Raw genomic sequence first — 24,225 nt, forward strand, 5'->3', positions numbered from 1 at the left:
TGCTGTCATGATGTAAAGAAAGCTGAGGTGCCCTATGTGTTGGTTTTTGTTTTGTTGTTGTATTTGTTTTTGCATATTTTTATTTATAATTTAGAGATGTTGTTTTGCATTACAAGTTAGCAGACAAGGGCATTCTAGTATTTTCCTATAAATTCACTCTTTTTAAATTTTATTAAAGTATGGTTGATTGACAACATTAATTCACTCTGGAAAGTCTGCAGACTTGGGCAAATAATAGTCACTGGCCCCGATCTGGCTCTCAGTCCCCCACTGGCTGCTTATGTGAACTTGAGCGAGCCTTTAGCGCTTTAAAGCAGGTTGCCCTTCTGTTGGCGGAGCTTGTCAGTAGAGGACATTGTTGGCTCATCAGTCACTGGGACATTGGATCTTCCTCATCTTAAAGAGGGGCACCCAGGACTCGGGAGACCTCGGCCTGCCCAGGCTCCCATAGGCAGGGGTGCTGGGACCCAGTCTCTGGACCCCAAGCCTAGGGGGTCCTCCTCCTCCAAGCTGAGCCTCCTGGCCCCGTGGCGGAGCCTATGGGACGTGGTTGTGAGCTTTCCTTATGCTCCGGACTGTGTCACTTCACTGGGGGGCTTATTCTGACTGTATTACGCTCCCCATTTATGGGGAGGGGCCCACATGTCCTCTGCTGTTGCTCCTTCCACAGCAGCACCTGGGAAGGGACCGGAGGGCCATCATCTCCTGAGCACGGTGAGGGACCCATCGGGGCACAGACACACGTCAGGCCCAGCAGCAAACCTCAGTCCCTAAGGCAGGGCTCCGTGGGTTATTTCAGCGGCAAAAGCACGGAGCAGATGAGCAGGCCACCCCGGAAGATAAAAACACACGCGTACAGGAAACATAGGCGAAGCTGGGGGGACGGGAGGGGGCATGTCTCGGGTCTACCCAACCCCCCTCGGAAGCTAACTCAGCCCACTCCTGGTTGTGATCATGGTGCCCACACAGGGCTGGCACCCGGGCAACGGGGCTGCAGGGTCGAAGAGCATATGCCGGAGCTCCAGCAAACGACGCCCGGCGACACCTCTACCGGCAGGCCCCTCTCCTTCTGAAGAATAATTAATAAATATTTTCTTTTAGCATATAACCAACAATTGAACCAAACAATTATGTAAACTGGAAGTGACCCAAAACGCTGGCGTTGGCAGCAGCACAGTGACACGCATTGTCGGGCACACGTGCGCTGCTGTCACCCCGCCTCTCTGGTGATCTGCATTTAATAGGAATATTTTAAACTATGTAACTAAGCAACAGAGGTAATTGTTGCTTTCTAGAGCTTTTGTTAGCGCTCTCACACAGCCCAAATATGCATAATTAGGTATAATGTCTATAAATCATTATTGTACACATGTGGGTAGTTAAGTGGAGTGAGAGAATAGTTCAATGAATTGAGCATATTCACTGAAAATGCTTTTTATTTGTTTTCTGTAGTTCATAATACTTTAAAATTATCATAACCCCTTACACTTTCTCTTAATAGCCAACCGTGATATTGAGAAAAACTTCATTTGCATTTTAGACTATGTTTAATATATTATTTAAACCTGGAGTTGCCCTGATAGGAATTGAGAGGAGAGGCCGTCCTCTCCGATATTATGTGCTTGTTTAGCCACAGCCTCTTTTCTAGGAAGTAAAATGTTAAATTTTTCAGTTTATGTTGAATAGATCCCAACAAAAGGCTGCACCCTATAATCAGCATTATTTAAAGGGGCTAGTGTTGTGACTAAATTCTTCGCTTCATCCAAAAATGCTTTTAGTTACTATGGCAATATTTACTTGATCCTGGCGGTCCAGTGTTGATTTAGGGAGATAATTACCAGAAAGGAAGATGATGGAGATGTATTTTTGAGTGTCCTTGTCGGAGACAATGTTTATGAAAAATTAAATGAGACCCCCCAAAAAAGGCACATTGTCTTCAGCACAGACACCCTCTCCGGCAGCCCTTCTCCAGGATGGCTGTGCTTTTCTTCCCTCGCAAGTTTATTAACGCAGAAGGCACTTCACGTCGTATCTTTAATAGTCTTTCAGGGGGCTTGTTATTTTGTGTTTCCCATCCCCCACCCTGCCTTTAGAGACACAGAAATGGTCCTGCTGCTGCTGCTTCTTTTTTATTTTTATTTTTACTTTTTTGTTTGTCTTAGTGAATGCCAGGGACCACTACATGGTTGTCTGGTGCATTTCACAGCCTGGCATGCACTGGCCACCGAGCTCCTGCCCCACCCCCTCCTCCGCTGCTCCTCAGTTGGTGGGTTTGTCCCAGGCCTGGCTTGGGGAGGCTGATGGTATAGAAAGACACGCACACAATCTGTCACCCCAATGGGCCACTGCCGAGGGGGTAAGGGCTGACACCGACGGCTGCTCTGGGACTGCAGATGGACAGCCCGCAGACAGAATGGCACTTGGGCACTGTTTCCCGTCATAGATCTCCTGGACCATCGAGACCTAAAGAACAGCTAGTTAACATCCAACATCCTCCAAGCATTCCCACCTCCTGGCTCATTTCCTTTTCCACAAGTGCACACAGGTTCCAGGCCGGAAATTGTGCTGCTGTTCAAAATACTATTTGATCCTGCTGCTTCTCCCATTTACACATGCGGAATTTTTGTGTGACAATTATGAAAGTGATCAGGAAGTCCTGAAAGCCTCAGACTGCTGTTAGTTACCATCGCTATGTAGATATGTTTCATAAATTACAAAAGTATGTTTGAGACACTATGGAGGTAGAGAAAATATACCAAATAAGTTTTGAAAATATACTACCATCTAGCAGAGAGATACCATGACTACTTCCTTTGTGATGTATAGTATGACATATATTCGATGTTCTTCTGGTTGGCTGAGATCTACAAATGTAAGAGGTACAGTAACACTAATTTCACATTCAGAACTCTGCCATGGTTGAGTATTTATTTCAGTAACTAGGATGCACTTAGCTCTTGCACGCTGAAAATTCAAATATCTCCTTTCTTTAAAAGCAATTCTCAGACTATTAAGGTTTGAATTTTGTTGTGTTAAGAGGACATATATTTTATAGAAAATTTTATTTAAAATTTTATTTATAATTTTATACATAATTTTATTCATAAAATCGATAAAGCCTCTATATTATGCACATGTGATATATATGTGTATGTGTGAAATGTCATTTCCTTAAGTTTTTTGTTGTTCACCTTTTTCAAATATTGGTTTCCCCCCCCCCATAGATGAAATCCTGATAAAACCCATGGATGACAAGCTTCCTTCACCTGCACAAGAAAACTCCGATGGGAAGGAAGACAGATACGGCTGTTACCAAGAGTTCACAGTCACATCTCTAATGCACTTGGGGAAATTTGAAAAAAATGCATCTATTCAGACAGCAAGTGGAAACTTAAATGATACCAGCATCCAGTCCCTGAAAGCAGAGGCAGGTGACGGAGGCGAGCTCCTGACGGCACACTCTAACGGCGGAAAGGACCCAACGGAGGACCCCCAGCTGCAGTTCTGCTGCTCTGACGACAATGAGAGTCACCCTGAAAGTGCCGAGAACAGCTGGGACAGTGGCTCCAACTTCTCAGAAGAAACCAAACCTCAGAGGGTCTCCAGGTACGTTGCAGTGGATGATGGGAAAGGCCTGTTGGAAGTTCCCGAAATAAAAACAGAAGGTGACAAGTTCCTCTCTTGTGAAAACGCGTGTGATTCGGAGGCAGAAGGGACCACCGTGCAGACCGCTCATGCGCACGGGGACCAGTCCGATGACAAAGCCCAGCCCTTGCTCCCTGGGGTTGAGGGGCAGGATCGCGGGTGCCTGGCCTCAGTGACGGGCGCCGAGGAGCCTGCCGAGCTGGAGAAAGCCAAGGGGAACTTGAGTTTGCTGGAGCAGGCGATCGCCCTGCAGGCTGAGCGAGGCTGTGTTTTCCACCACACCTACAAGGAGCTGGACAGGTTTCTGCTGGAGCACCTCTCGGGGGACACGAGGCAAACCAAAGTTACCGACATGAGCGGAAGACAAGCCTTTCACAATAAACGTAAGACTCGCCTCTGCTTTTACCTGATTTAAAATCGCTTTAGAGTTGGGAAAAATAATGAGGATGGTGTGATTGCTTCTTCCAGGTAGCTTTTTGACAACACAATTTAAAAACTTAAATTATATTATAAAATATATAGCTTTTCTTCCTGCTCTCTAGATTGTTCTCAGATCAAGCTTGGTCAGTTTTGCAGGGTTTTCACACTCAAAAAAAAAAAAAAAAAAAGATCATTGCCTGTATCTTTTCATATGACTGCTTTTTCAAAATATACAGTCTTTTTAAAAAAGTAGAGTCTATGGCTATGTTAGAAGTACATTAGTATATACTGTATTTTAAACATTTTATGACTGAATCGATTCCAGATATTTAATTTTTCTTTCACACCCTCTTTCTGGGATCATCTGACTGTTTTTGAGCTTCAAAATAATTTCAGGCCAGTTGCAAACCAGGCAGGGTGCTCCAATTCTTCTTAAGACAAAGCTGGATGTTAATGCCTTTATCTCCAACTCAAGAGCCACAAACATCTGGACAAGACTTGAATGAGAGTAAATGTGCTTGAAGGATGCCTTACAGATCGACCCTCAGACTTTGCAGAACTATGTCTGCTGTGCCCATAAACATGCCCCCTCCCGAGTCTGGCACAGGTGGGCCTGCTGTTACGTGGGGTCCCCGGGGTGGTCTTCAAGGGCCTGGAAGCCATGTTAAGATGGGCATTTCCAGGATCCCATCAGGCTCACTGCCTCAGGAAGTTTTTGTTTTTTAAACAAATCCCTGGGGTGATTCTTGGACACCCTAAAATCTGAGAACCACAGAATTAGGGGAGGAGTGTCTTAGAGAAACTCAAGGTCGTGAACCTAAAGGGTTTCCAGGAATAACGCATCCATAGGTTTAGATGTTCTGATTGCTGTCATTTATCCATCCAGAGATAAACTGCATATTTTACATTCATTTTAGTACTCATCTGCAGTCATTTCAAATGTTGTCTTGCAGCTCAGAGCTGAGGAGAAAAAAAAAAAGAATAAAAGAACACCATGTAGTGAGGAGCAAGATAATAGTTCTAGGCAAACATACTGCGAGGTTTGGAAAGGGACAGAATATTAATGACACCTATGAGGTCTGGGACAGGACGATGTATTAGGTCTGATGCACCTGATATGAAACGTGGTGAACTTACCTGTCTGTGGGGGTTTCGCAAATGAACTACAAAATCAGAAGAGAAAAAAAAGACGAAATTTATTTCAAATTCCAAAACCCCATCACTTCCAAGATACGATATTTCATTCATTCTAAGACACACAGTTTCCCCATTTTGAATTAGAAGGGTGTGCTATTATCTAATTTTCAATAGTTTTTCCTTTCCTGGCAACACACAAAATAATGTTTCATCTTACAAGTGATACTCTCTTCCAGCCAGTGAAGCGCGGTCTTCGGAAACACTTTAATTGTTGGTGCCATAGCTTAAAACCCTCGATGATACTTTGGTCATTTTTATAAAACTTTGAAAACTGTTTTTGCTGACACAGTATAACAAGGCAATAGAGTGTGTTTGCGAATACAGCTTACAGTGGAGACGTGGGGGCTGGATGACTGACTCCACAGAGCGCCCCGTTGTGTGGTCGAGGTCCTGCCCTGGGCTTTCGGAGCCCACTCGGGGGGCTCCAGGCCAAACCAGGATGAAAGAGGCAAAATCGTGAAGCTGGCCTAAGGGGCCTCAGACTTCACCCAGAGGATGTCCAGTTAAGTTCACTCTGGCCCCTGCCCAGGTGTAGGGGCCTAAGTGGAGCTTTTCTTCCTTCTGGAGCATGTTCCATGCTCCTAAGTAAGCAGTCGTGCAGAACGACAGCTCCGCAGTCATACTGTCCCATGCGCGTTGGGCCGTGACTTCGCTCCTTGGGGGAGAACAAGAGGATTTGAAAACATTGTTTCACCCAAACCTTGAGAGGAGTCAGCAATTCTAACCTGACAGCGTTTGGCTACACTGTTGGCACCTAGCATTTCGGGGGAATCGGGTGGCAGTATAAGTAGAGTCGCCACATAACTTATTGCAGAGGATGGGCTGCAGGCACGCAGGATGGGCTAGAGCGCCCACACCTGGTCAGGTGCCTCTCTGGCTTCCCGTGGACAAATAGTGAGGCCAGGAGGGGTGGGTTAGGCCTGTAGTCCCACCTGGATGAGCTCTGAGGGAGGAAGGCCAGCCAGGAACACATGGTTTCTTCTGCTTCTCAGTCACCCTCACAGGGTGTCAGCCTCCCAGGCTCGTTTCATCAAACATGGAGGTTTGGGTTTTTTTAATTTTCCTAGTGTCTCGGTGACTCAGGATGTTGTGTTAGTGTCAGGTGCACAGCAAAGTGGGTCAGTTACACATACACATCTATCCATTCCTTTTCGGATTCTTTCCCCCTGTGGGCTGTCAGACAGTGTTGAGTAGTGTTCCCTGTGCTGTACAGTAGGTTCTTGTTACTCATCTATTTTATATATAGTAGTGTGCATAGAACATGCAGTATTTTGACTAGCATTCTGCAGACATGTGCCCAGACCCGTCTGAAATTTGGTAACATAGGACAAAGGAAAAAAGTGTCCCCACAAAATCATACACCACGTCAGCGTATGCCCCTTTGTCTCTTACAGAAAACGTGTGGTCTCCACATCACGGCATTATACCTGCCTCTCCAGAGACATCCACGCCTGCTCCTCGAGGCTGCCCCTTCTCCTTGCTGGCCCTTCCCTCCACAGTGGCGCACCAGCTTGAAGGGCCCTTGGCTCCTCCCCTTTGCTGAGACCTTGCCCCCTAGTGATTGCATGACACACAACCTGCCGTGCCCACCTGCTGCCAGGACCCACTGGACAGCCCGCCCGCCTCCTCAAATATGGCCTAATTTTGCATCTGGCTTTTTCCAGATTCCCTCCATGGGAGGTCATTTGGGCTTAAATAAGTTCTTTCTTTCCCACTTGTTTTTCTTTTCCAGAGTCTGTTCATTCCCTGGTGTAGGGTTGACTTTTCACAACGAGGCTCTGACTACCAGATGTGACCTGACAACTTCAAACCGGGCTCTGTGTCTCAGCACCCCCTTCCCTGGGTCAGCCCTTGCTTAGGAAACCAAGAAAATTGAAAACATTTTCTCTGCTTCCACAGGTCTTAGTTGAGGGTCTCCTTCAAGGCAATGTGAGAGGAATGTTTGTGATGAGAAAGCTGAAGAGAATGAGAAGGTCGCCAGCAAGGCCGCTGTGTGAGTGGGAGGGGAGAGGAGTAACCAGACATTTCCTGGTTTAATCTCTGCAGATTCCCCGAGGCCTGAGAAGAGGGAGACCAGGTGCCCCATCCCCGGGTGCGACGGCACGGGCCACGTGACCGGGCTCTACCCCCACCACCGCAGCCTTTCTGGGTGCCCCCACAAAGTGCGGGTCCCCCTGGAGAGTGAGTACCATCTGCCCCGTCCCAGCGAGCCACCCTCCACATCACCCACTTTCCCGTCCAGGCTGCAGTTAGGAACGGAAGTACAGAGTGGTCCCTGTGTCTGGACCATGTCTGTCCAGCCAGGTGATGAAAATCTAGCACATCCATAGAAATTTCAGGGTGCAGCAAGACTGCTAGATCAGGAGGTGTCTGACATGGAAAAGACAGTTCCCCAAAGGAGGGGACACTGTAGGCCAGGCATGGCCCTGGGGAAGCACCAGGGCCAGCCAGGGGTGGTGGGGAGAGAACTGTGGCCAGAGCCCTTGCTGTGGTTCTGTGGGAGGAGCAGAGTGAGCTGTCCTCAGGCTACTGGTTGGAAGCCCTTCAGGGGCCCTGGGGCTTGGGGACTCCCTGCAGTTGTCCGGCCCTGGCCCTGGGGGGTTGGGCAGGAGGAGAGTGTCCGGACCTGTGAGTCTGATGGAGGAGGCAGTCAGGTTGGTTTGCTTTGAAAAGGGTTTGCTGTTCCTAGGGCTTAGCAAGACCTGGCGGGGTGGGGGTGGGGGGGCACTCTCCAGGTCAGTAAGGCCCCCATGTCACAGCATCAGAATCCGGAGAAGGAAAGGCCTGGTAATCCCTCTATGCCCCATGGTCTTTCTCACTGGCAGCCTCGTGCTCCCCTAAACTCGAGGGGGTCGCATCACCACTGCCCTGCCCCCTCTCTGCACGTGGGCCGAGGTGGTGTCTGTGACATTGCCCAGGACGTCCTGCAGCTGCTGAGGGCCCTGAGTGAGGGAACCTTGTTGGTCTGCCACCCATGGCCCCGCCGTCAATGAGGAAACTGGATGAAAAGGAGTGGGCGGGGCTGCTCCTAAATTTTTAAAAATCTACATGTTCCATCCTCTACTTTTTTTTTTTTTTTTTTGCTTTGCTTTTTAGGGCCACACCCATGGCATATGGAGGTTCCCAGGATAGGGGTCTAATCAGAGCTACAACTGCCAGCCTACACCACAGCCACAGACACGACAGATCCAAGCCGTGCCTGTGACTTACACCACAGCTCACGGCAACGCCAGATCCTTAACTCACTGAGCGAGGCCAGGGATCGAATCCACAACCTCATGGTTCCTAGTCGGGTTCATTTCCACTGTGCCATGACGGGAACTCCTTCATCCTCTACTTTTGAGCCTACTTACTGAACGTCCTCTGGGGCCACACAAGCCGCAGTGCCGGGAGTGCCTGTGTCAGCCTTCTTAAAGGTGGGTTCTGTGAAGCGCTGAATCTAGCTGGTTCCATGCTGTCCTGCTCACACGGGTGCAGGAAGTGTCTGCTCGGCCGTGTTCTCTCACCACCAGCGGACAGCAGTGGGTGGGGATTGGGGGGTCAAAATAACATCTCTTAGGAAACAAAGGAGGCCAAATTCAGAACTTGACTCAGCACGGGAGAGATGGAAAGAACTATTGGATGAGTCATGCCCTCTGTCCAGGCCCCCAAGGAAAAGCACCTAAATGTAAAGGGAAGATTATGAGCTGTTCCATTTAAGTGACGCATCAGCAGGAAAAGTCTCATTTAAGTCCAGTGTTAACCGCACATGATCTAGAGAAACCAAAGCCCGAACAAGCTGGCTGAGCAAATGACAGACGTTCTCAAGGGCTCATTTACTTCAGCCCGGAGATCCGCGGGGCGGGAGCGTGGTGGGTGAAGTAACGGAATGCGGTTGAGATTTCAGTTTGTTGATGTGCGAGGTCCTGAGGGTAAATCGCTCTTTTCTTTTATGTGATATTTTGTGCTTAGTTCTTGCCATGCATGAAAATGTGCTCAAGTGCCCCACCCCAGGATGCACAGGACGAGGACACGTCAACAGCAACCGCAACACTCACAGGAGGTAACTGCGACGGGGCGAGAGAGGCAGCGTCCTCGAGGAGACGGGGCGCTCACCTCGTGTGATCAGAAGGGCTGGATCACTCTCAGATATGTTAGCACTTGACACGGATAGAAAAGAGTCTCTGTGTGTGCAGAGTAAAAACAAACAAAAAACTCGTCCTTTACTCCCCCAGAAATTTTCATTTAGCAGCCAGTTATGCCACAAAATCTGTCTTATTTGCAGGCGGAGGGTAGATTTTCATGTAGTCAGAGAGCGTGTCCTCTGCTCTGAGCCTCCCCAGAGCTTTTTACGTTGGAAAGAGCTGCCTGGGGCTTATCTTGAATCCCATCCAATAAGTATAAAAATGGTACCCAAAGAGCTTCAGATTTCTGAAGGTAAACATTTCATTTCATTGAGATTCACTTCACTGAGATCGCAACTAACTTAAAACACAGATGTGCATTGATATACAAATGTATTGTGTGTATTTAAATATTTTGGGTGAAAATACTTATTGTTTTATGTGTATTAAGTATAGATTATGTGTTCATGAGATACTATTTGGCTCGTAAGCATAGTGCCAGAAAGTATGTTCTATCCTCTCCATTTAAACTAAGATGTAAAATTAAGAGCCTGACATTTTGCCAAAGATCCTAAGACATCACGGAATTATGGTGCTAACATCACAGTTGGACAATTGCTGTTGGATGAGCCATGCTACTTAAAATAGCATGAAGTTTCAGAATAACTAAGTGATTCCCCCCACCCCAACAATATTTTGACTTTAGAAGTGAGCTTGTTATCCTTTGCTGCTGAGATGAGGTTGGGGGACAAATGTCGACACAATGGTTTACAAACCCTTTGGAATCTTTTAGGAAGTGAACTATTAATGTAACAATATTTGCTGTGCATCAGGGATGCTGGGAGGGAGGTGCCAAAGCAAATCACCTTGTCTTTAACTCAGATCCTCCCACTTTTCTTAAACAGCCTTTCTGGTTGTCCAATTGCTGCAGCTGAAAAACTGGCCATGTCCCAGGACAAGAGTCAGCTTGATTCTCCCAAAGCCGGGCAGTGTCCTGACCAGGGTCACAGGTATGAGGCTCTCCTGGCACGCTGGGTGCTCCATGTGCTCCCAGCTCCTACACAGAGTCCCTCTCCCGCCATATGCCAGCTCACCAGGGACCACCTTTGTCCCCAGGCACAGCCGCCGATGTCCACTTGGGAGGTTGGGCCAGCTGGACATGCTGTCCCTTCAATGAACTGCTAGATCCTCCAGAAGTTTAACCTGAAGTTAGTCTGCATAGAGAAATGACATAATGTGGATCTATCTAAAGTACATAACAGGAGTTCCCATCGTGGTGCAGTGGTTAACGAATCCAACTAGGAACCATGAGGTTGTGGGTTTGATCCCTGGCCTTGCTTAGTAGGTTAAAGGATCCGGCGTTGCCGTGAGCTGTGGTGTAGGTTGCAGACGCGGCTTGGATCCTACGTTGCTGTGGCTCTGGCGTAGGCCGGTGGCTACAGCTCCTATTGGACCTCTAGCCTGGGAACCTCCATATGCCGCGGGAGTGGCCCTAGAAAATGCAAAAAGACAAAAAAAAATAAAAAAATAAAGTATGCAATAACATAGATTAATCAAAATTCTGTGTCACTAAATGCAAGCCATCACACTAGCCAGGTGGTGCCTCTTTAGGATTAACATAACTTTTCTACTGAAAAAACACCACCAGAAGCTCCTCAAACCTGCTCAAAATATGCAAGGCTCTGTATTCACACCTCGGTGATATGCATTTGGTGTCTTTAAAACAAAAATTCACTCCAAATTGATAACTATCAATAAAATAAATCCCCTGTTGGTCCTAGGTCCTTCACAATCTCTAGTAGTTCAGAAGACCTTACACCTAAATAATAAACTGTATCTGGTAACATCCGTATTAATGCAAAAACCGTATGTGGAGGAGAAGTGATTTCAGGATCACAGTAGATGACCAGGTCTTCATTGTTGTTACCCAGACACTGAAATGAAAAACAATTATTAGGAACATTTTCAAGATATGATATCCTTGAATATTTGCTTCTGTAGATGTGATAAAAAGAGGCAAATTGGCATTCAGATCACATGAGTAAAGATTATAAGTCAAAACCATGAGGTACTGATTAACTGCCAATGAAAACAAGATTTTTGTGCCCTCTAATTTCTCCCGAAGAGGGTTATTTGCCAAACATAGAAATAGCATTAAGTTTCATTTTGCTCATTGCTTAAAAGAGAAATGTTGTTTTAGACTAGAATAGTGATGCAGCGTTAAGGATATAGACCAAGCTATACATGCAATAAAAAGATAAGACATCACACATTCTACATCTATTTTGATGTAGAAACTAAAAAGTTTTTTTTACCCAATCTAAGAAATATCAAAACTTTGATATTCTGATGACTAAGGTATGTGTTGGTGAAAAACAAAAGGAAAATATGTATTTTTGATGTTGATAAACCCTGAAAGGTGTATTTGTTTATGTTCTGTTAGCATTGAGACTACAGCACAACAGCATTTATGTTTTCCTGTCATTTCCTGAAATTGGAATATATAAATATGATGCCCTTGTTTAATCCAGATAGTAATTCTAAAGGAATATTTATTTCACATTTAGCTTGGATTGAGATAATTCTATTGAGAAATATGATAGCTATTATAATGCAGTAATTTTGATTCATAATGAAACAATGACAATTGAATAAATAAAATGTTGAAATACTATTTAAAGTACTACTTAAAGCAGCAAAGACATTCAGTCTGAAGGTGGGGGAAAAGGTGAAAAGCCTAAGAAGAAATTTATAGTTTAGGAATCAAGTTTCTGGTGCCAAAACGGCCCCTGTTAGGCATCAGGGCCTTACCAGCTCTGCTGAACAGAATATGATGACATTTCCTCACTGGTTACACTGGTGACTTCTCTCTGCTGTACCAATGAACAGCCCTAACTGCAGGACGTGCACACCTTATCAGTGCCCTAAAGATAGGTTGTCAGCACTTTTCTCTAAAGAGCTCAGAGTTTTAGCAGACGTCAAGCACTTGCTCCTTAAGCATCCATGTGAGATGGACGAAGGATGGCACTTCCTGTTTTCCTGATGGGCATCTCAGACACACAACACTCAGCCTCCTGGCCTCCCCCTCCCCCCCTCCCCCTCCCCTCCATCCTGCAGTGACCACACCCTTTCCCACAGCACATCTCTGTAGGCACCACCGGCAGGCATGACACACCCTGCTTTCAGATCTGAAGCTGGTGTGCTCACCAGGAGTTCATTGTATTTCTTTTTTTTTTTTATTTTCCCACTGTACAGCAAGGGGGTCAGGTTATCCTTACATGTCATTGTATTTCTTTTCAACCCTTTCTTTTCAGGACAAGCTTGGTGAAGCAGATCGAATTCAATTTCCGATCACAAGCCATCACCTCTTCCAGAGCCACGGTGTCAAAAGAACAAGAGAAGTTTGGCAAAGTACCTTTTGATTATGCCAGTTTCGACGCCCAGGTTTTTGGTAAACGCCCTCTCGTACAGACAGGTCAAGGACGAAAAACACCACCATTTCCTGAATGTAAGCTTCCAATTCTACTATATATTCCCCAAAAAATGCATCTTATGTATGTGTGTGTTAGGTGAGAAGAGGGCATGAATTTAAATATGTCATATACTGCTTACTGCGAGGAACAGAGAAAATACAGTGTACAGTGAAATAAAATAAGGACAGCAATCATAATTTAATCAGTGTGACTGATTTTACATGAAGTTACACTGAATATGGGAAGAGTTAGTGGAGTAATTATTCTACAAATGTGATGCCATTGTTGGATTTAAATACAGTAATTCTAAAGAAATGTTTAATTTTCATTTAGCCAGGATTGGGATTAATACATTGGAAACTGCCATAGCTATGATAATACAATAAGTATGATCCATACCAAAATTATGATATTTAGGAGTTTCCATTGTGGCTCAGCAGAAATGAATCTGACTAGTATCCAACAGAAGGCAGGTTTGATCCCTGGCCTCACTCAGTGGGTTAAGGATCCGGCTTTGCCATGAGCTGTGGTTTAGGTCATGGACGTAGCTGGGATCTGGCATTGCTGTGGCTGTGGCATAGGCCAGTGGCTACGGCTCCGATTTGAACCCTAGCCTGGGAGTCTCCATATGCCGCGAGTATGACCCTAAAAAAATTTAAAAATTTAAAAAAGACAAAAGAATAGAATAAAATAAAACTGTAAAATGTAATAGGTAAAATGTCAAAATACTACTTAAAATATTACTTACATCAGCAAAAGCGTTCAGACTGAAGCTGGGAGAAAAAGTGAGAAGTCTAAGAAGAAACTCACAATTTGGGAGTCAGGATGTTACTAAGGGCAAAGAAGTGTGGTTGTGGAGATGTTCATCCACAAATTTAAGATTATTATAGAAATGTTGTAAATGTGTCAAGACTGTAACGCTAACACATCTATAAAGACGATCAGAGCGCAAAGGTACTATTACACGTAAAACTTGGTGTTTGTACTAACCATCTCCTCAAACTGTTTAGAGCCCTTGGATATTCTAGTGAAAAGATGAGAAAGTAGAGTTCCCACTGTGGCTCAGGGGTTATGAACCTCACTGGTATCCGTGAGGATTCAGGTTCGATCCCTGGCCTCGCTCAGTGGGTTAAGGATCCAGCGTTGCCTTGAGCTGTGGTGTAGGTCAAAGATGCATGCAGCTTAGATCCCGTGTTGCTGTGGCTGTGGTGTAGGCTGGCACCTGTAGCTCCCATTGGACCCCTGGCCCGGGAACTTCCATATGTCACAGGTGTGGCCCTAAAAAGCAAGAAAATAAAACAAAAACGATTTCGAGTAAAAAAGCTAAATGCCTTTATATTACCCCACATTAAACCTTGGGTGTGTCCTCCGGCCCCTGAGTAAGGATTCCAAACACCCAGAGAGAAGAGAAACACATGAATTCTGTCTCCCAGTGGGGCCTCGGCACCTGCAACAGAAACATCAAACAGGACTCAGCCCCGATGACTCGATTCCTTCCGGTTCACCCTGAGAAGGTGAGCTCACTGCCCTGGACCTGGGCCTGAAAATGCCAGCTCACTAAAGCCTCCACCACTTACTCAGTTCCTTCAAGTAGGATGACCAGAATCTTCTACTGGTTTAAGTACAAAACAAACCTGAATATCAAATAGTAGATATGCAATTCCATGTCTAAATATAAATTGTTATCATAAAAACAAATAGCGAAAAGTTCCATTTTTCTCTTCTGGAATCTCTGGTCCTCACACACCCAGTTTGTGGATGTACCAGCCTTAAGCTCTCTAGTCCCTGACGGGTTTGGCTGGCGTGGTTTTTAATCTACAATTTTTGCTACCGACGCTGTCGGTGCACCTGCCCCGTAACGTTAGTTCTGGAGTTTTTGTCATACGAAGTGTAAATACAAAAAATATTAAGAGAATAGGCAGTCTTTCCCAGCAATCACATCGTTTGATCTGTGAACTGCTGTGAAAACCGATCTGAATAATCTTCATCTAACGTACCGAGAGAGAATAATGGGCATGTTTTCATTTATTCTTCACGTATTTTCATGCAAGAAGTTATATCTTTCAAACAAATCGATTTAATGACTAAATCCATGTACATGCAATTGCTAATCAAATCTCTCTTCAACAGCAAAGCATTTTTCCAATCCAGGGAAATTTCCCAATCGGCTGCCCAGCGCCGGCGCCCACACACAGAGCCCTTGCCGTGCCAGCTCTTATAGCTACGGTCAGTGCAGCGAAGACACCCACATAGCGGCAGCTGCTGCCATCCTGAACCTTTCCACTCGCTGCAGGCAGGCTGCAGGCATCCTCTCCAACAAGCCGCAGAGCCTGCATGCCAAGGTAGGCCGGTCCAAGAGCCCGGAGGGTGGGCCAGCGACTGAACCGTGAGCATCCACTGCCTTCGTGATCCTGGCCACAGTCGCCACCCCGCAGCCCGTCCCCCCCTCCCCTTGTCATGGGAAGAGACGCGGAGGAACAGGGCTTGCAGTGATGAGTTGGTGGGGGGGTCAGGAGGAGGGTGACTGGGCCTGCACCAAAGCCAGGGGAGGGGGCGCCTGGGTGGGGAGTTCCAGAGATTCCAAACCTCTTTTTGTGTTGGGGACGTTGGCACACGAGTGAAGAGGGTGGCCTCTAGAATCAGTCTGAACAATGAAAGCGGTTCGCTGCCTGCAAATCAAAGATGGTAAGACGTGTTTGATTAACAGGCCACTTGGGAATCGTGGGGGAAATTCATGCCATTTCATTGTTCACGTGTTACTGTTGGATCACATAATGTGGTCTGAGTCGCTGACTTCTGGAACTCAGGAGCTTCTCGAAGGACACATGGTAAAACCCAGATGCATGACATCAATGAGAGAGGGCAGGGCTCCAATGGGTCTTGAGAACTCAGGGTGCAAATTCAAATCCCAAATCCCATTCTGTGACATTTAGGAAGATCCCACCTTCCTAGAGCTTGTGAAATTAATCCCATTTCTCTAATGACCTCTCCTTTTCGACCAACGCTGAGAAGTAGGCATCCGTGTTTATGATCCTTGATGAAAATAAAAAACAAAGCTCCTCCATGTCTTGCCTTTTGAGGAGGGGGGGGAGTCCCCAGTGCTCCAAAGTGACCGTGACCCTCAGAGGAGGTATGAGAACAGCCCATGCTCCACTGGAACCAGTGACTATGGTCTCCACAACGGGCTGGTGAAAGGAATCCTTTTCCTACCTGGACAGCTGAAGCCAGCTGAAACAGAGCCCCCAGGCTTATTTGGAAAAGAGAATTTGCCCTTGCTTTGGGTGAAGGATTCCCTGGGTTAAACTCTCACCCAAAACGCAGCGAGCTCGGCCCGGCTCCCTCGGCCCTGCGAGCTCCGCCCATCCCTGGCGTGACCAGCTGCTCACCTGTGCCAGGCCTTCAGCAACACAGGGCGCACAGTGGCATCGAGCATTTGACAGAAGAATTAGAATTAGCTTCTGGACAGATCTGAGCCAAGTAAACCCCAGGCAGAATTGGTGGCCAAAAACCACTCAAAAACAATTTTTAAACAAATGAGGTTCTTAAACAAAGGAAAAAAACACATCGCCTCAGAAATATAAAGAAAACGCCGAGCTGTCCAGAATCACAGGAATTCAAGTCAGAAATTATTTACAGAAATGAATGATTTAGGTTCCTTTAAAATGTAGCTTTGGTTATTTCTACACTCTTTTTTTAAGAAAAAAAACCCTGGATAAATTTCTCCTTTTTGAAGACTGTTCTAATAGGCAACTAGTTGGGGACAGAGTAAACCATCTTCCTTCTTGGTGCTTGATTTGTGGTGGTTTAGGCTGTCCTAGGAGAATGAAAGTGCTGCTCTCCTAAAGGTTAATGCTGCTGAAGTTAGTTGAGTGAATGCTTGTTCACTGAAGGCTTTCCACCTGCACAGGTAGATCCTTTTTTGTTCCTCAGAATTCTGCCTTTCACCTACATAGTCTCCAAGTTCTAGTAATTGCTGAAACCAAACAATGAATGGAACAAAGAGGACTCAAATTTGAAGGTATTTTTCCTCAGCTATATATGTTCTCTTTTTAAAACACATTTCTGGTCTGCAAAGTGACTGTAAATTGGCATATTTCAAAAATGCAAATCGCAAACTCGCTGCATACACTTGACGCTCCTGCGGGGAGCACCCTGTTTGCCGGGGTTGCTCTGGAGTAGGCACGCCCACCCTGAGGAACAGGAACCCCTACATGGCTCAGCCTCCAGACTGCCAGCCAGGTCCTAACTGCAGGAGCCAAGCCATTGATGTGGTGATGAGGGTGAAAGAGACAGAAAGCAAACCGATGATCGGCTTTCAGAAGGAGTTTGTGATGCTGGCAGTTTTTTAAAAGCTTTTTCCCGTGAAAAAAGATCTCATTTGCCATAGAGGTTGTTAAAATAGGATCAATATGGCACACTACAAAGTCACCTTGTGCAGAATCCTTCTACCAGGCAGGTGTTTGCACACAACTGCAACAATTTGCAAAATTCTATCCTGGTTGGATCCTATTTTCTAAGTATAAAAGAGGACCTCATAAATTCCTGAAACCACAAAAAGTAATTATTTTAGCCAAAAAAAAATGAAAAAAGAAAAATGGGCTCTGATCAAATGGTGCCCAGTGACAGCCCCTTCTATTGTCAGTGTTGCCTTCTGCTCTGTGCCCTTTCCTTGGTGTAGGATGAAGTGTAAACAATCATCCTCTCCAAGTTGAATACTGACCTGGCTCTCTATCCACCAGGATTTGGTGTTTCCTCCAGGGTGGACTATTAGCATGTATATTTCGCTAGCCAAAATCTGGAGATCTCTTGAGTTCCTAGTTTAGAAAGAGGGATGTGGAGATGCATGGCTTTTCCCTGCCCTTTGACGTCTGTAGCTGAGCATAGAGCATTTTTGATGCATTAGGGATTCTGGCAGGTGGACTCAGCTGTCCCAACCAAAGCTGTAGGTGCTAGACTGCCCAAGCCACAGGTTGGAGCCCATGAGAGACCCTGCCATTAAGGAGCTTGCAGTTAGAGAAGGATAAAAGAAGTGGTCATTCGAGGCAAAGAGCTGGATCCTCAGGTGACATTCCTAATGTCCAGGGAAGGAGGGTGGCTCTCTAGGGTATTTGATCGGACGTGGACAAGGGACTTATTTTCCTTCTGCCTCCAGTCCTTTTCTTTACCCAGTAAGCTTCCCTGAAGTTCCCTACAGAGCCCAAGAGGAGAACAGATTCCATCATGCTGTCCCACCTGGGCATGACCTTGTGAAGCTGAGCCAAAGAACACTAACCCTGAAATTGCCTCCCTGCTCACTTGTCAGGGCTAAAACAGACTTTTTTTCATGCTAAGTGCAACCTCACAACTGACTCCAAGTTGTGAATTCATGATTTGCACAACCCCCACTCTTATGAAAAATAAGGGGGCAGAGGTTGACGTCAGAGGCAAGAGAACTTCTTCTAAAAACAAGGATGGATGATATGGACATCCAAAATTGTTCTCCTTCCATGGGTTCTCAGCCTGAGCGTCCAACACTAAAACACGTCCTTCGAGGCCCCTGCCCAGCACTGTGCTGAGATGCCAGCCTTAACATTGCCCATCACTGCATCACTGCCCCAACTCACATCCACTAAATCCTAAAAGTAGATCATAGAAGGAATTGTTGATTTGTTAATACACAACCCAGCACGTACACAGCACATCTACCCCTCCGAAATCACCCTCAAGCATCTTACATATCTCTTTGAGGAATCAAGTCGGGAGGAACAGTTAGTCCTAACAGCACTTAGTGGAGAGGGTCATGGTTAAGGATACTTTGGTCTGAAGGATGAGCCCCTTCTTAATACTAGCACTGTCCTTGGTCCTGAAATTTGTATGATGCCCTTCATTTCCACGTGGAATTGATATGTTGGTAAAACACACATGGAGCACAGCTTCAAACATTCCCCCTTTAGTCTGATGACCGCTGGTCCTGAAATGAGCTCCTGGCTGAGTAGAAACCGGCAGTGGGGGCTGAGCAGCTGGGGTTTACAGAGATCCCTGAGCCCCGGGCCCCATCTCTTTCCTCCCCATCTTCCTTCCTCCTTGTCCTCGCGTCAGCGGAGGTAGGAACAGGCGCAAGTCTATCTTTATCCCAATTGCTGCTGCTTGCCAAGCGGTCTGTTGTTTGTTTTGGTGTTTTCTCCACCTGTTTAGACAAAGTGGCATATGCACAGTGTGCCTTAAAAGAAAACAAAAAATTGACACTTGCTTGAAATGCTTAAAGTTCAAAGTCTGTTTTGTGCTTGAACAAGGCCTAGAAACAACATGATATCACATCGCCGTTCCTGCTGCCTGCTATCAGAAATAGCCTGGGGGTGGTGAGAATCCAAAAGCAGCCTTTTTCTGTAACTTTAACATGAAGTCAGCTGATGCTCTATATCACCAGGGAAATATTCTGAGGGACTCGAGTCAGGATCTCAAGGAACCAGATGAGACATGTGTGGGGAAACTATCACTTTACCTCCGTGTAGAATAGCATGGGGGGGGCGGGGTTCATGCTGTCCACCCAATCCTATCCTTATCATCATCATTATTATTAGTTGTTGTTTTTTTGAACACCTGCTATGTGCCAGGTCCTGTAAATAAGTACTTTGCCCACATCAATCCTTTTAGAGCTTTGCAAAGCAGATATTACTATCCCATTTTGCAGGTGAAGAAATAGTATTGGGGCAGTATTGAATAATTGCCTCCAAATGGCACAGCGACAGCTGGGGGGGCTAACATGTGAATTCATGTCTGTCCGACTTATGGCCTTTTTGCAGAGCTTATCTTTCTGTGCTGTACAGACTGCTGGTCCACCCAAGAGATTTCACTGTGATTCCAAGTGCCAGACAAAGATTGGGGGGAAATGGTTATACATTTAACTGTCAGCCACTCACTCTCCTCTGAATGCCGTCATTGGATTTGTGTTGAGTGCAATTCACAAGTCTATGTTCTTAATAGTTTTAATATTCAGTTGCTATTCAGTGAGAATAAGATCCCTGAGTTCGTTTATGATTAATACCTTGCCTACTTTGAAAACATATTTCTTTTTTTTTGTTTGTTTGTTTGTTTTTTTTTTTGAAAACATATTTCAAAGGATTTTTGATATCAAAAAGACACTCTTGGAGTTCCTGTCATGGCTCAGTGGTTAACGAATCTGACTAGGTGCCATGAGGTTGCTGGTTCGATCCCTGGCCTTGCTCAGTGGGTTAAAGATCCGGCATTGCCGTGAGCTGTGGTGTAGGTCACAGACACGCCTTGGATCCCACACGTTGCTGTGGCTGTGGCATTAGACCAGCGGCTACAGCTCCGATTCGACCCCTAGCCTGGGAACCTCCACATGCCATGGGTTCAGCCCTAGAATAAGGTAAAAAGACACTCTCCAAACGGAAGCCCGTGAAACAGGAAGGGACCGGGTAGAAACCAGACTGAGGAGCCCCTAACCATACTCCTGCTTTTAACCCAGTCACAGGGGCAAGGTAGTGGGACCTCTGGTATTAACAGAAAACTTGCCAAATAAAGAAAACAAGGCTATCTTAGTTTGTCAGTGTCTTGAAAGTTAATATTTTTCATAATCAGGACATTTAAGGTAAAATTAACAATTTGGGTTTTCTGCTTCATCACCATCTTCAACTATAAGATAATGTTTAATTGTTGAAACAATATAATGTTATCATTTGCCTGGAAAATATTGGCAAAAGACAGCCGTAAGCCTGTCTTCTACATACAAATATAAAAATTCCTGTTTTCCCTTTTGTTCTTCAGAAAACAAATATTTACCCATTTTCCCTAGTTGTGAACATCGTTGCAACAAAATCCTCATAATTATCATTTTACTGGTCACATAATGTGCCATTACATAGATGCAGCATAATTTCATTAATCATTTCTCTGTTGGCAGACATCTGAGTCACAGACAAGGATTATAATGAATAATTATCTCGACTTTCAGTTGAATAATAATTGATAATTGTATACCTTATATATAAATTATGTAATATCATAATTTATAGTCTATTTCACTAAAAGTGTCCTGTATGCACCAAATACATTCCTTGAAGGCAGGGGGACTATATTTTTCAATTTTCTTTCCCCCAAAATATAGTAGCTTGAAAATATTATGTGCTTTCTTGAACATTTCATAAATAAATACATCATCAGTAGCACCTATAACTCAAAAGTGATGGTCTTTGACGTTACTTCTAAGTTGGAAAGTACATGATTGGTAGTAGACCTATGCCCAGCACCCCCAAACTTAACCACGAAGTGATTGAAAGAAGGTCTAAAACAGCCCTTTGAGAAATGAGGAATCAGGGGTCGGGGGGTGGGGGGGTGCCCCGTCAGGATCATACTGCCCACTACCCCCCCTTCATTGTCCTGCCATTTGGAGTTTCAAGCAGAGAGTGATGTGTATTGATACTGCTCTGCATAAATTCCATGCAGTAAACGTGAGATCCACCCCTCCACGGGCAGAAAGGGGCTCTTCTCTGATGCTGTGTGTAATTGTCGAATGCATCTGTGAGCTCACTTAAAGCCCATCTGTGCCCGCACGGCCGCCTGCTCCCTGAGCCCGGTCAGGTGCTCAGAGCAGCCGGCTGGGGCGCAGGGCACAGAAAAGCACCTCTTTTAAACATTAGGAGTGATTTTTTTTTCATTAGCCCATGATTACTCAAGATGGATCGCTGTTGCAACTCTGAGAACCTCTAATTTTTTAATTTACGCGGAAATTTCTTTCCTGTAAAAACTAAAATGTATATTAGTGTTGTCTTGGAATAGTTGATATTTTTTCAGTGAGCTCAAATCTGCACTATTTATGGGTTTTGCACTATAAAACGCTGCAGCCCAGTCACGTGGCTCCTTTTTCCTAAGCCATCTGTCACAGAGGTCTGGAATTTTATGTGAATGTTGGTTGTGCAGTCTTAACCCAAGTTTTTTATTTTTTTATGAAAAATGTCAGCAACTACAATATTTAGCATTTTACTTTACATTGGCCATTAAACTTGATTGCTATAGCTCTGTTTCATTGCCATAGTTACGTATCAGTTTTGAAGCCAAAAATTGTTTTGATGTTCTCGTGGCAGAATGCATTGTCTCATGGAGTGAGCATGCAGCACCGATATGGTTAATATCTTGGATGTTTGTAACTAAGGTTTATTAATGCTGGTATAAAAACGTATTTGATATTATACAGATGGCATAAGATGTTGTGGTTACTAAGTTATTATCCCGGATAAGCTGTACTGTGAAATTCAGGGCTTAAAACTATCACAGGAGATTAAACTATTTACTAAAAAGGACAGAAAGATACGGCCAAAGCATCTTAGTACAAATATATTAGAAGCGTATTTACCTCCCGCAAATATAGGAAAACACATCTACCTCGTAGGCTGAGAGACAGGAACTTTGCAGGTAAAATAAACCAACAGAAAAGATGCTTTTATGTTTTCGCTCAGGCACCAGCTCAGGGGGATGCTGCTCAGTGGGTGTCTGAGCTGTATCAGCCCCAGAGCCGGGGGGTGGGGGTGGGCGTCCTTTGCGGACTCTGGGTTGTCCCTGGAGGTGGCTGGGACCACTGGGGAAGGAATGAGGGCAGAGTGTTAAGTAAGGAGTTAAAATGAGCCCCCGGAGGTGACTATTAGAGATCTTGGGAACGTGTTCAGAGAAAGCTTCTGCTTTGCCTGTCGGAAGGAAAAGAGGAGAGTCATAGTCCAGAAGTTGATTGTGGATTGATGGGTGACAGCGAAAATACTGGAAAGGCATTCATCTGCCCCAATTAGGAGAGACACAGGCTCATTCGCCCCACATTCCGGGACTTACTGCCTGGCAGCCTTCAGGATTCAGGACCACAGGCACCATCCTCAGGCATGTGACTTGTGGAAGGTCCAGGGCACATGGGGACTCTGTTGGCACTTGAACCTTAAAAACAAAACGAAGCTTAGCTAAAGGTCTCCCAAGGAGAAACGGGAGATGTGAGGCAGAATTAAGGTCTCCTACCAAGGATCTGGCAACTAATCACTTTTATTTTGGAGTTTTCACTGTAGATTTTAATCCCCCCACTCAAAGCCCCAAGGGGGAACTACGGTTAGCACGGCCCACCCCCTCGCCCCCCACAAGTTAACCAGGCTTTTCCGGTTCAAGGGTAAAATATCACTTTCATCGTAACCTAATATTCCAATAACAGTTCTCCTCCAGCTGGTTATTATTGCATGTTTTTTATGTTAGATTAATATCATGATGGGGAGGCAGTATTACCCATCTTTATAAACCCAAGGGCTAATACGTTAAAGAATGAATTGGACGTGATTATTCTGCAAACTAGAAAGGAAGATTTAAAGCTAAACTTTAAAAAAAATAGCTAAAACAGGTTTAGCCAGTGCATTTAGTATTTGGACCACCTTATTTATATTAGGCTTACTTTGTTTAAATCCAGAAGCGCGACGCTTGGTAATGGGGCTGCTCTGAAAAGTCTGCCTAAGAATTGAACATTAACCAAAGCAAACCAGAAAGCGAGATTTAAAATCAGATACACTTACATAAAAGCTTGCATTTAAAATGATCCTTTAAAAGCCCTACATGGCTCGGCTGCCACTGCAAACTGCTTAAATATTTTTCTGTTTCCTTCTGTCCACCAGGGAGCCGAGATAGAAGTGGATGAAAATGGCACGTTGGACTTAAGCATGAAAAGAAATCGCATCCTGGACAAAGCCACGCCCCTAACTTCCACGAACGCTTCTATTCCCACCGCTTCCTCTTCCTCACTCAAAACCAGCAGCATTTTGGTCAATGCAGCGTTCTACCAGGCCCTCTGCGACCAGGAGGGCTGGGACACGCCTATCAACTATAGCAAAGCCCAGGGGAAGACAGACGAGGGGAACGAGGTATGGCTTCAAGATCAATCCATACACGGGAGACAGAGAGCCGTCAGAGCGCCTGGTCCCCTGTTTCTTCCTGGCTCCGTTCTCACGTTCCTGTTTACGTAATACGTAATTCTGTCCCTTGTTTGCGATTTTGATAAAAGTGATGACTTTGAACTTCAGGAGAAATGTGTAAATCAATCCACCCTAAAGCTCTGTGTCATCAGCGCGTTGTGTCCCCATGAAGGCTGTAGTGTGCTGTGTGCTGCATGAGAGGTGATGTCTGTCCCCCCCCGCCCCCGCATGCAGCCTGTGAGGCCCAGCCTGCCGCTCAACACTGAGATGCCAACCTTGGGTGCTCTCTGCTCAAGGGGCTGGAACACAGGGACAAACCAAAGGCAAGGACCCAGTTCGGCCACTTTCTCCTTGGTTTCCTGGGAGGCAGGTGCAGAGCTGAGTCTAGTCCTGGCCATGGACACTGGGCATCTGAGCCGTCTCAGCCCCAGAGTCAGGGAGGTCCTTTGTGGATTC

At 45.5% G+C, this 24,225-nt stretch overlaps 1 protein-coding gene across 30 annotated transcripts in view; it reads left to right on the forward strand.

The window, feature by feature from the left end:
- Positions 1 to 24,225, forward strand: part of ST18 (ST18, C2H2C-type zinc finger) — a 294,874-nt gene that overhangs the window by 228,463 nt on the left and 42,186 nt on the right. For all 30 annotated transcript variants that reach the window (XM_021089396.1, XM_021089378.1, XM_021089382.1 and 27 more), the window contains 7 exons: positions 3,225 to 4,028; positions 7,309 to 7,443; positions 9,214 to 9,304; positions 10,271 to 10,375; positions 12,680 to 12,873; positions 14,969 to 15,180; positions 23,473 to 23,718. In XM_021089396.1, coding sequence (XP_020945055.1) covers positions 3,225 to 4,028; positions 7,309 to 7,443; positions 9,214 to 9,304; positions 10,271 to 10,375; positions 12,680 to 12,873; positions 14,969 to 15,180; positions 23,473 to 23,718 — 1,787 coding nt within the window. The remainder of the gene's footprint in view (positions 1 to 3,224; positions 4,029 to 7,308; positions 7,444 to 9,213; positions 9,305 to 10,270; positions 10,376 to 12,679; positions 12,874 to 14,968; positions 15,181 to 23,472; positions 23,719 to 24,225) is intronic.

Source organism: Sus scrofa, chromosome 4, assembly GCF_000003025.6.
Source record: "Sus scrofa isolate TJ Tabasco breed Duroc chromosome 4, Sscrofa11.1, whole genome shotgun sequence".
NCBI classification, from domain to species: Eukaryota; Metazoa; Chordata; class Mammalia; order Artiodactyla; family Suidae; genus Sus; species Sus scrofa.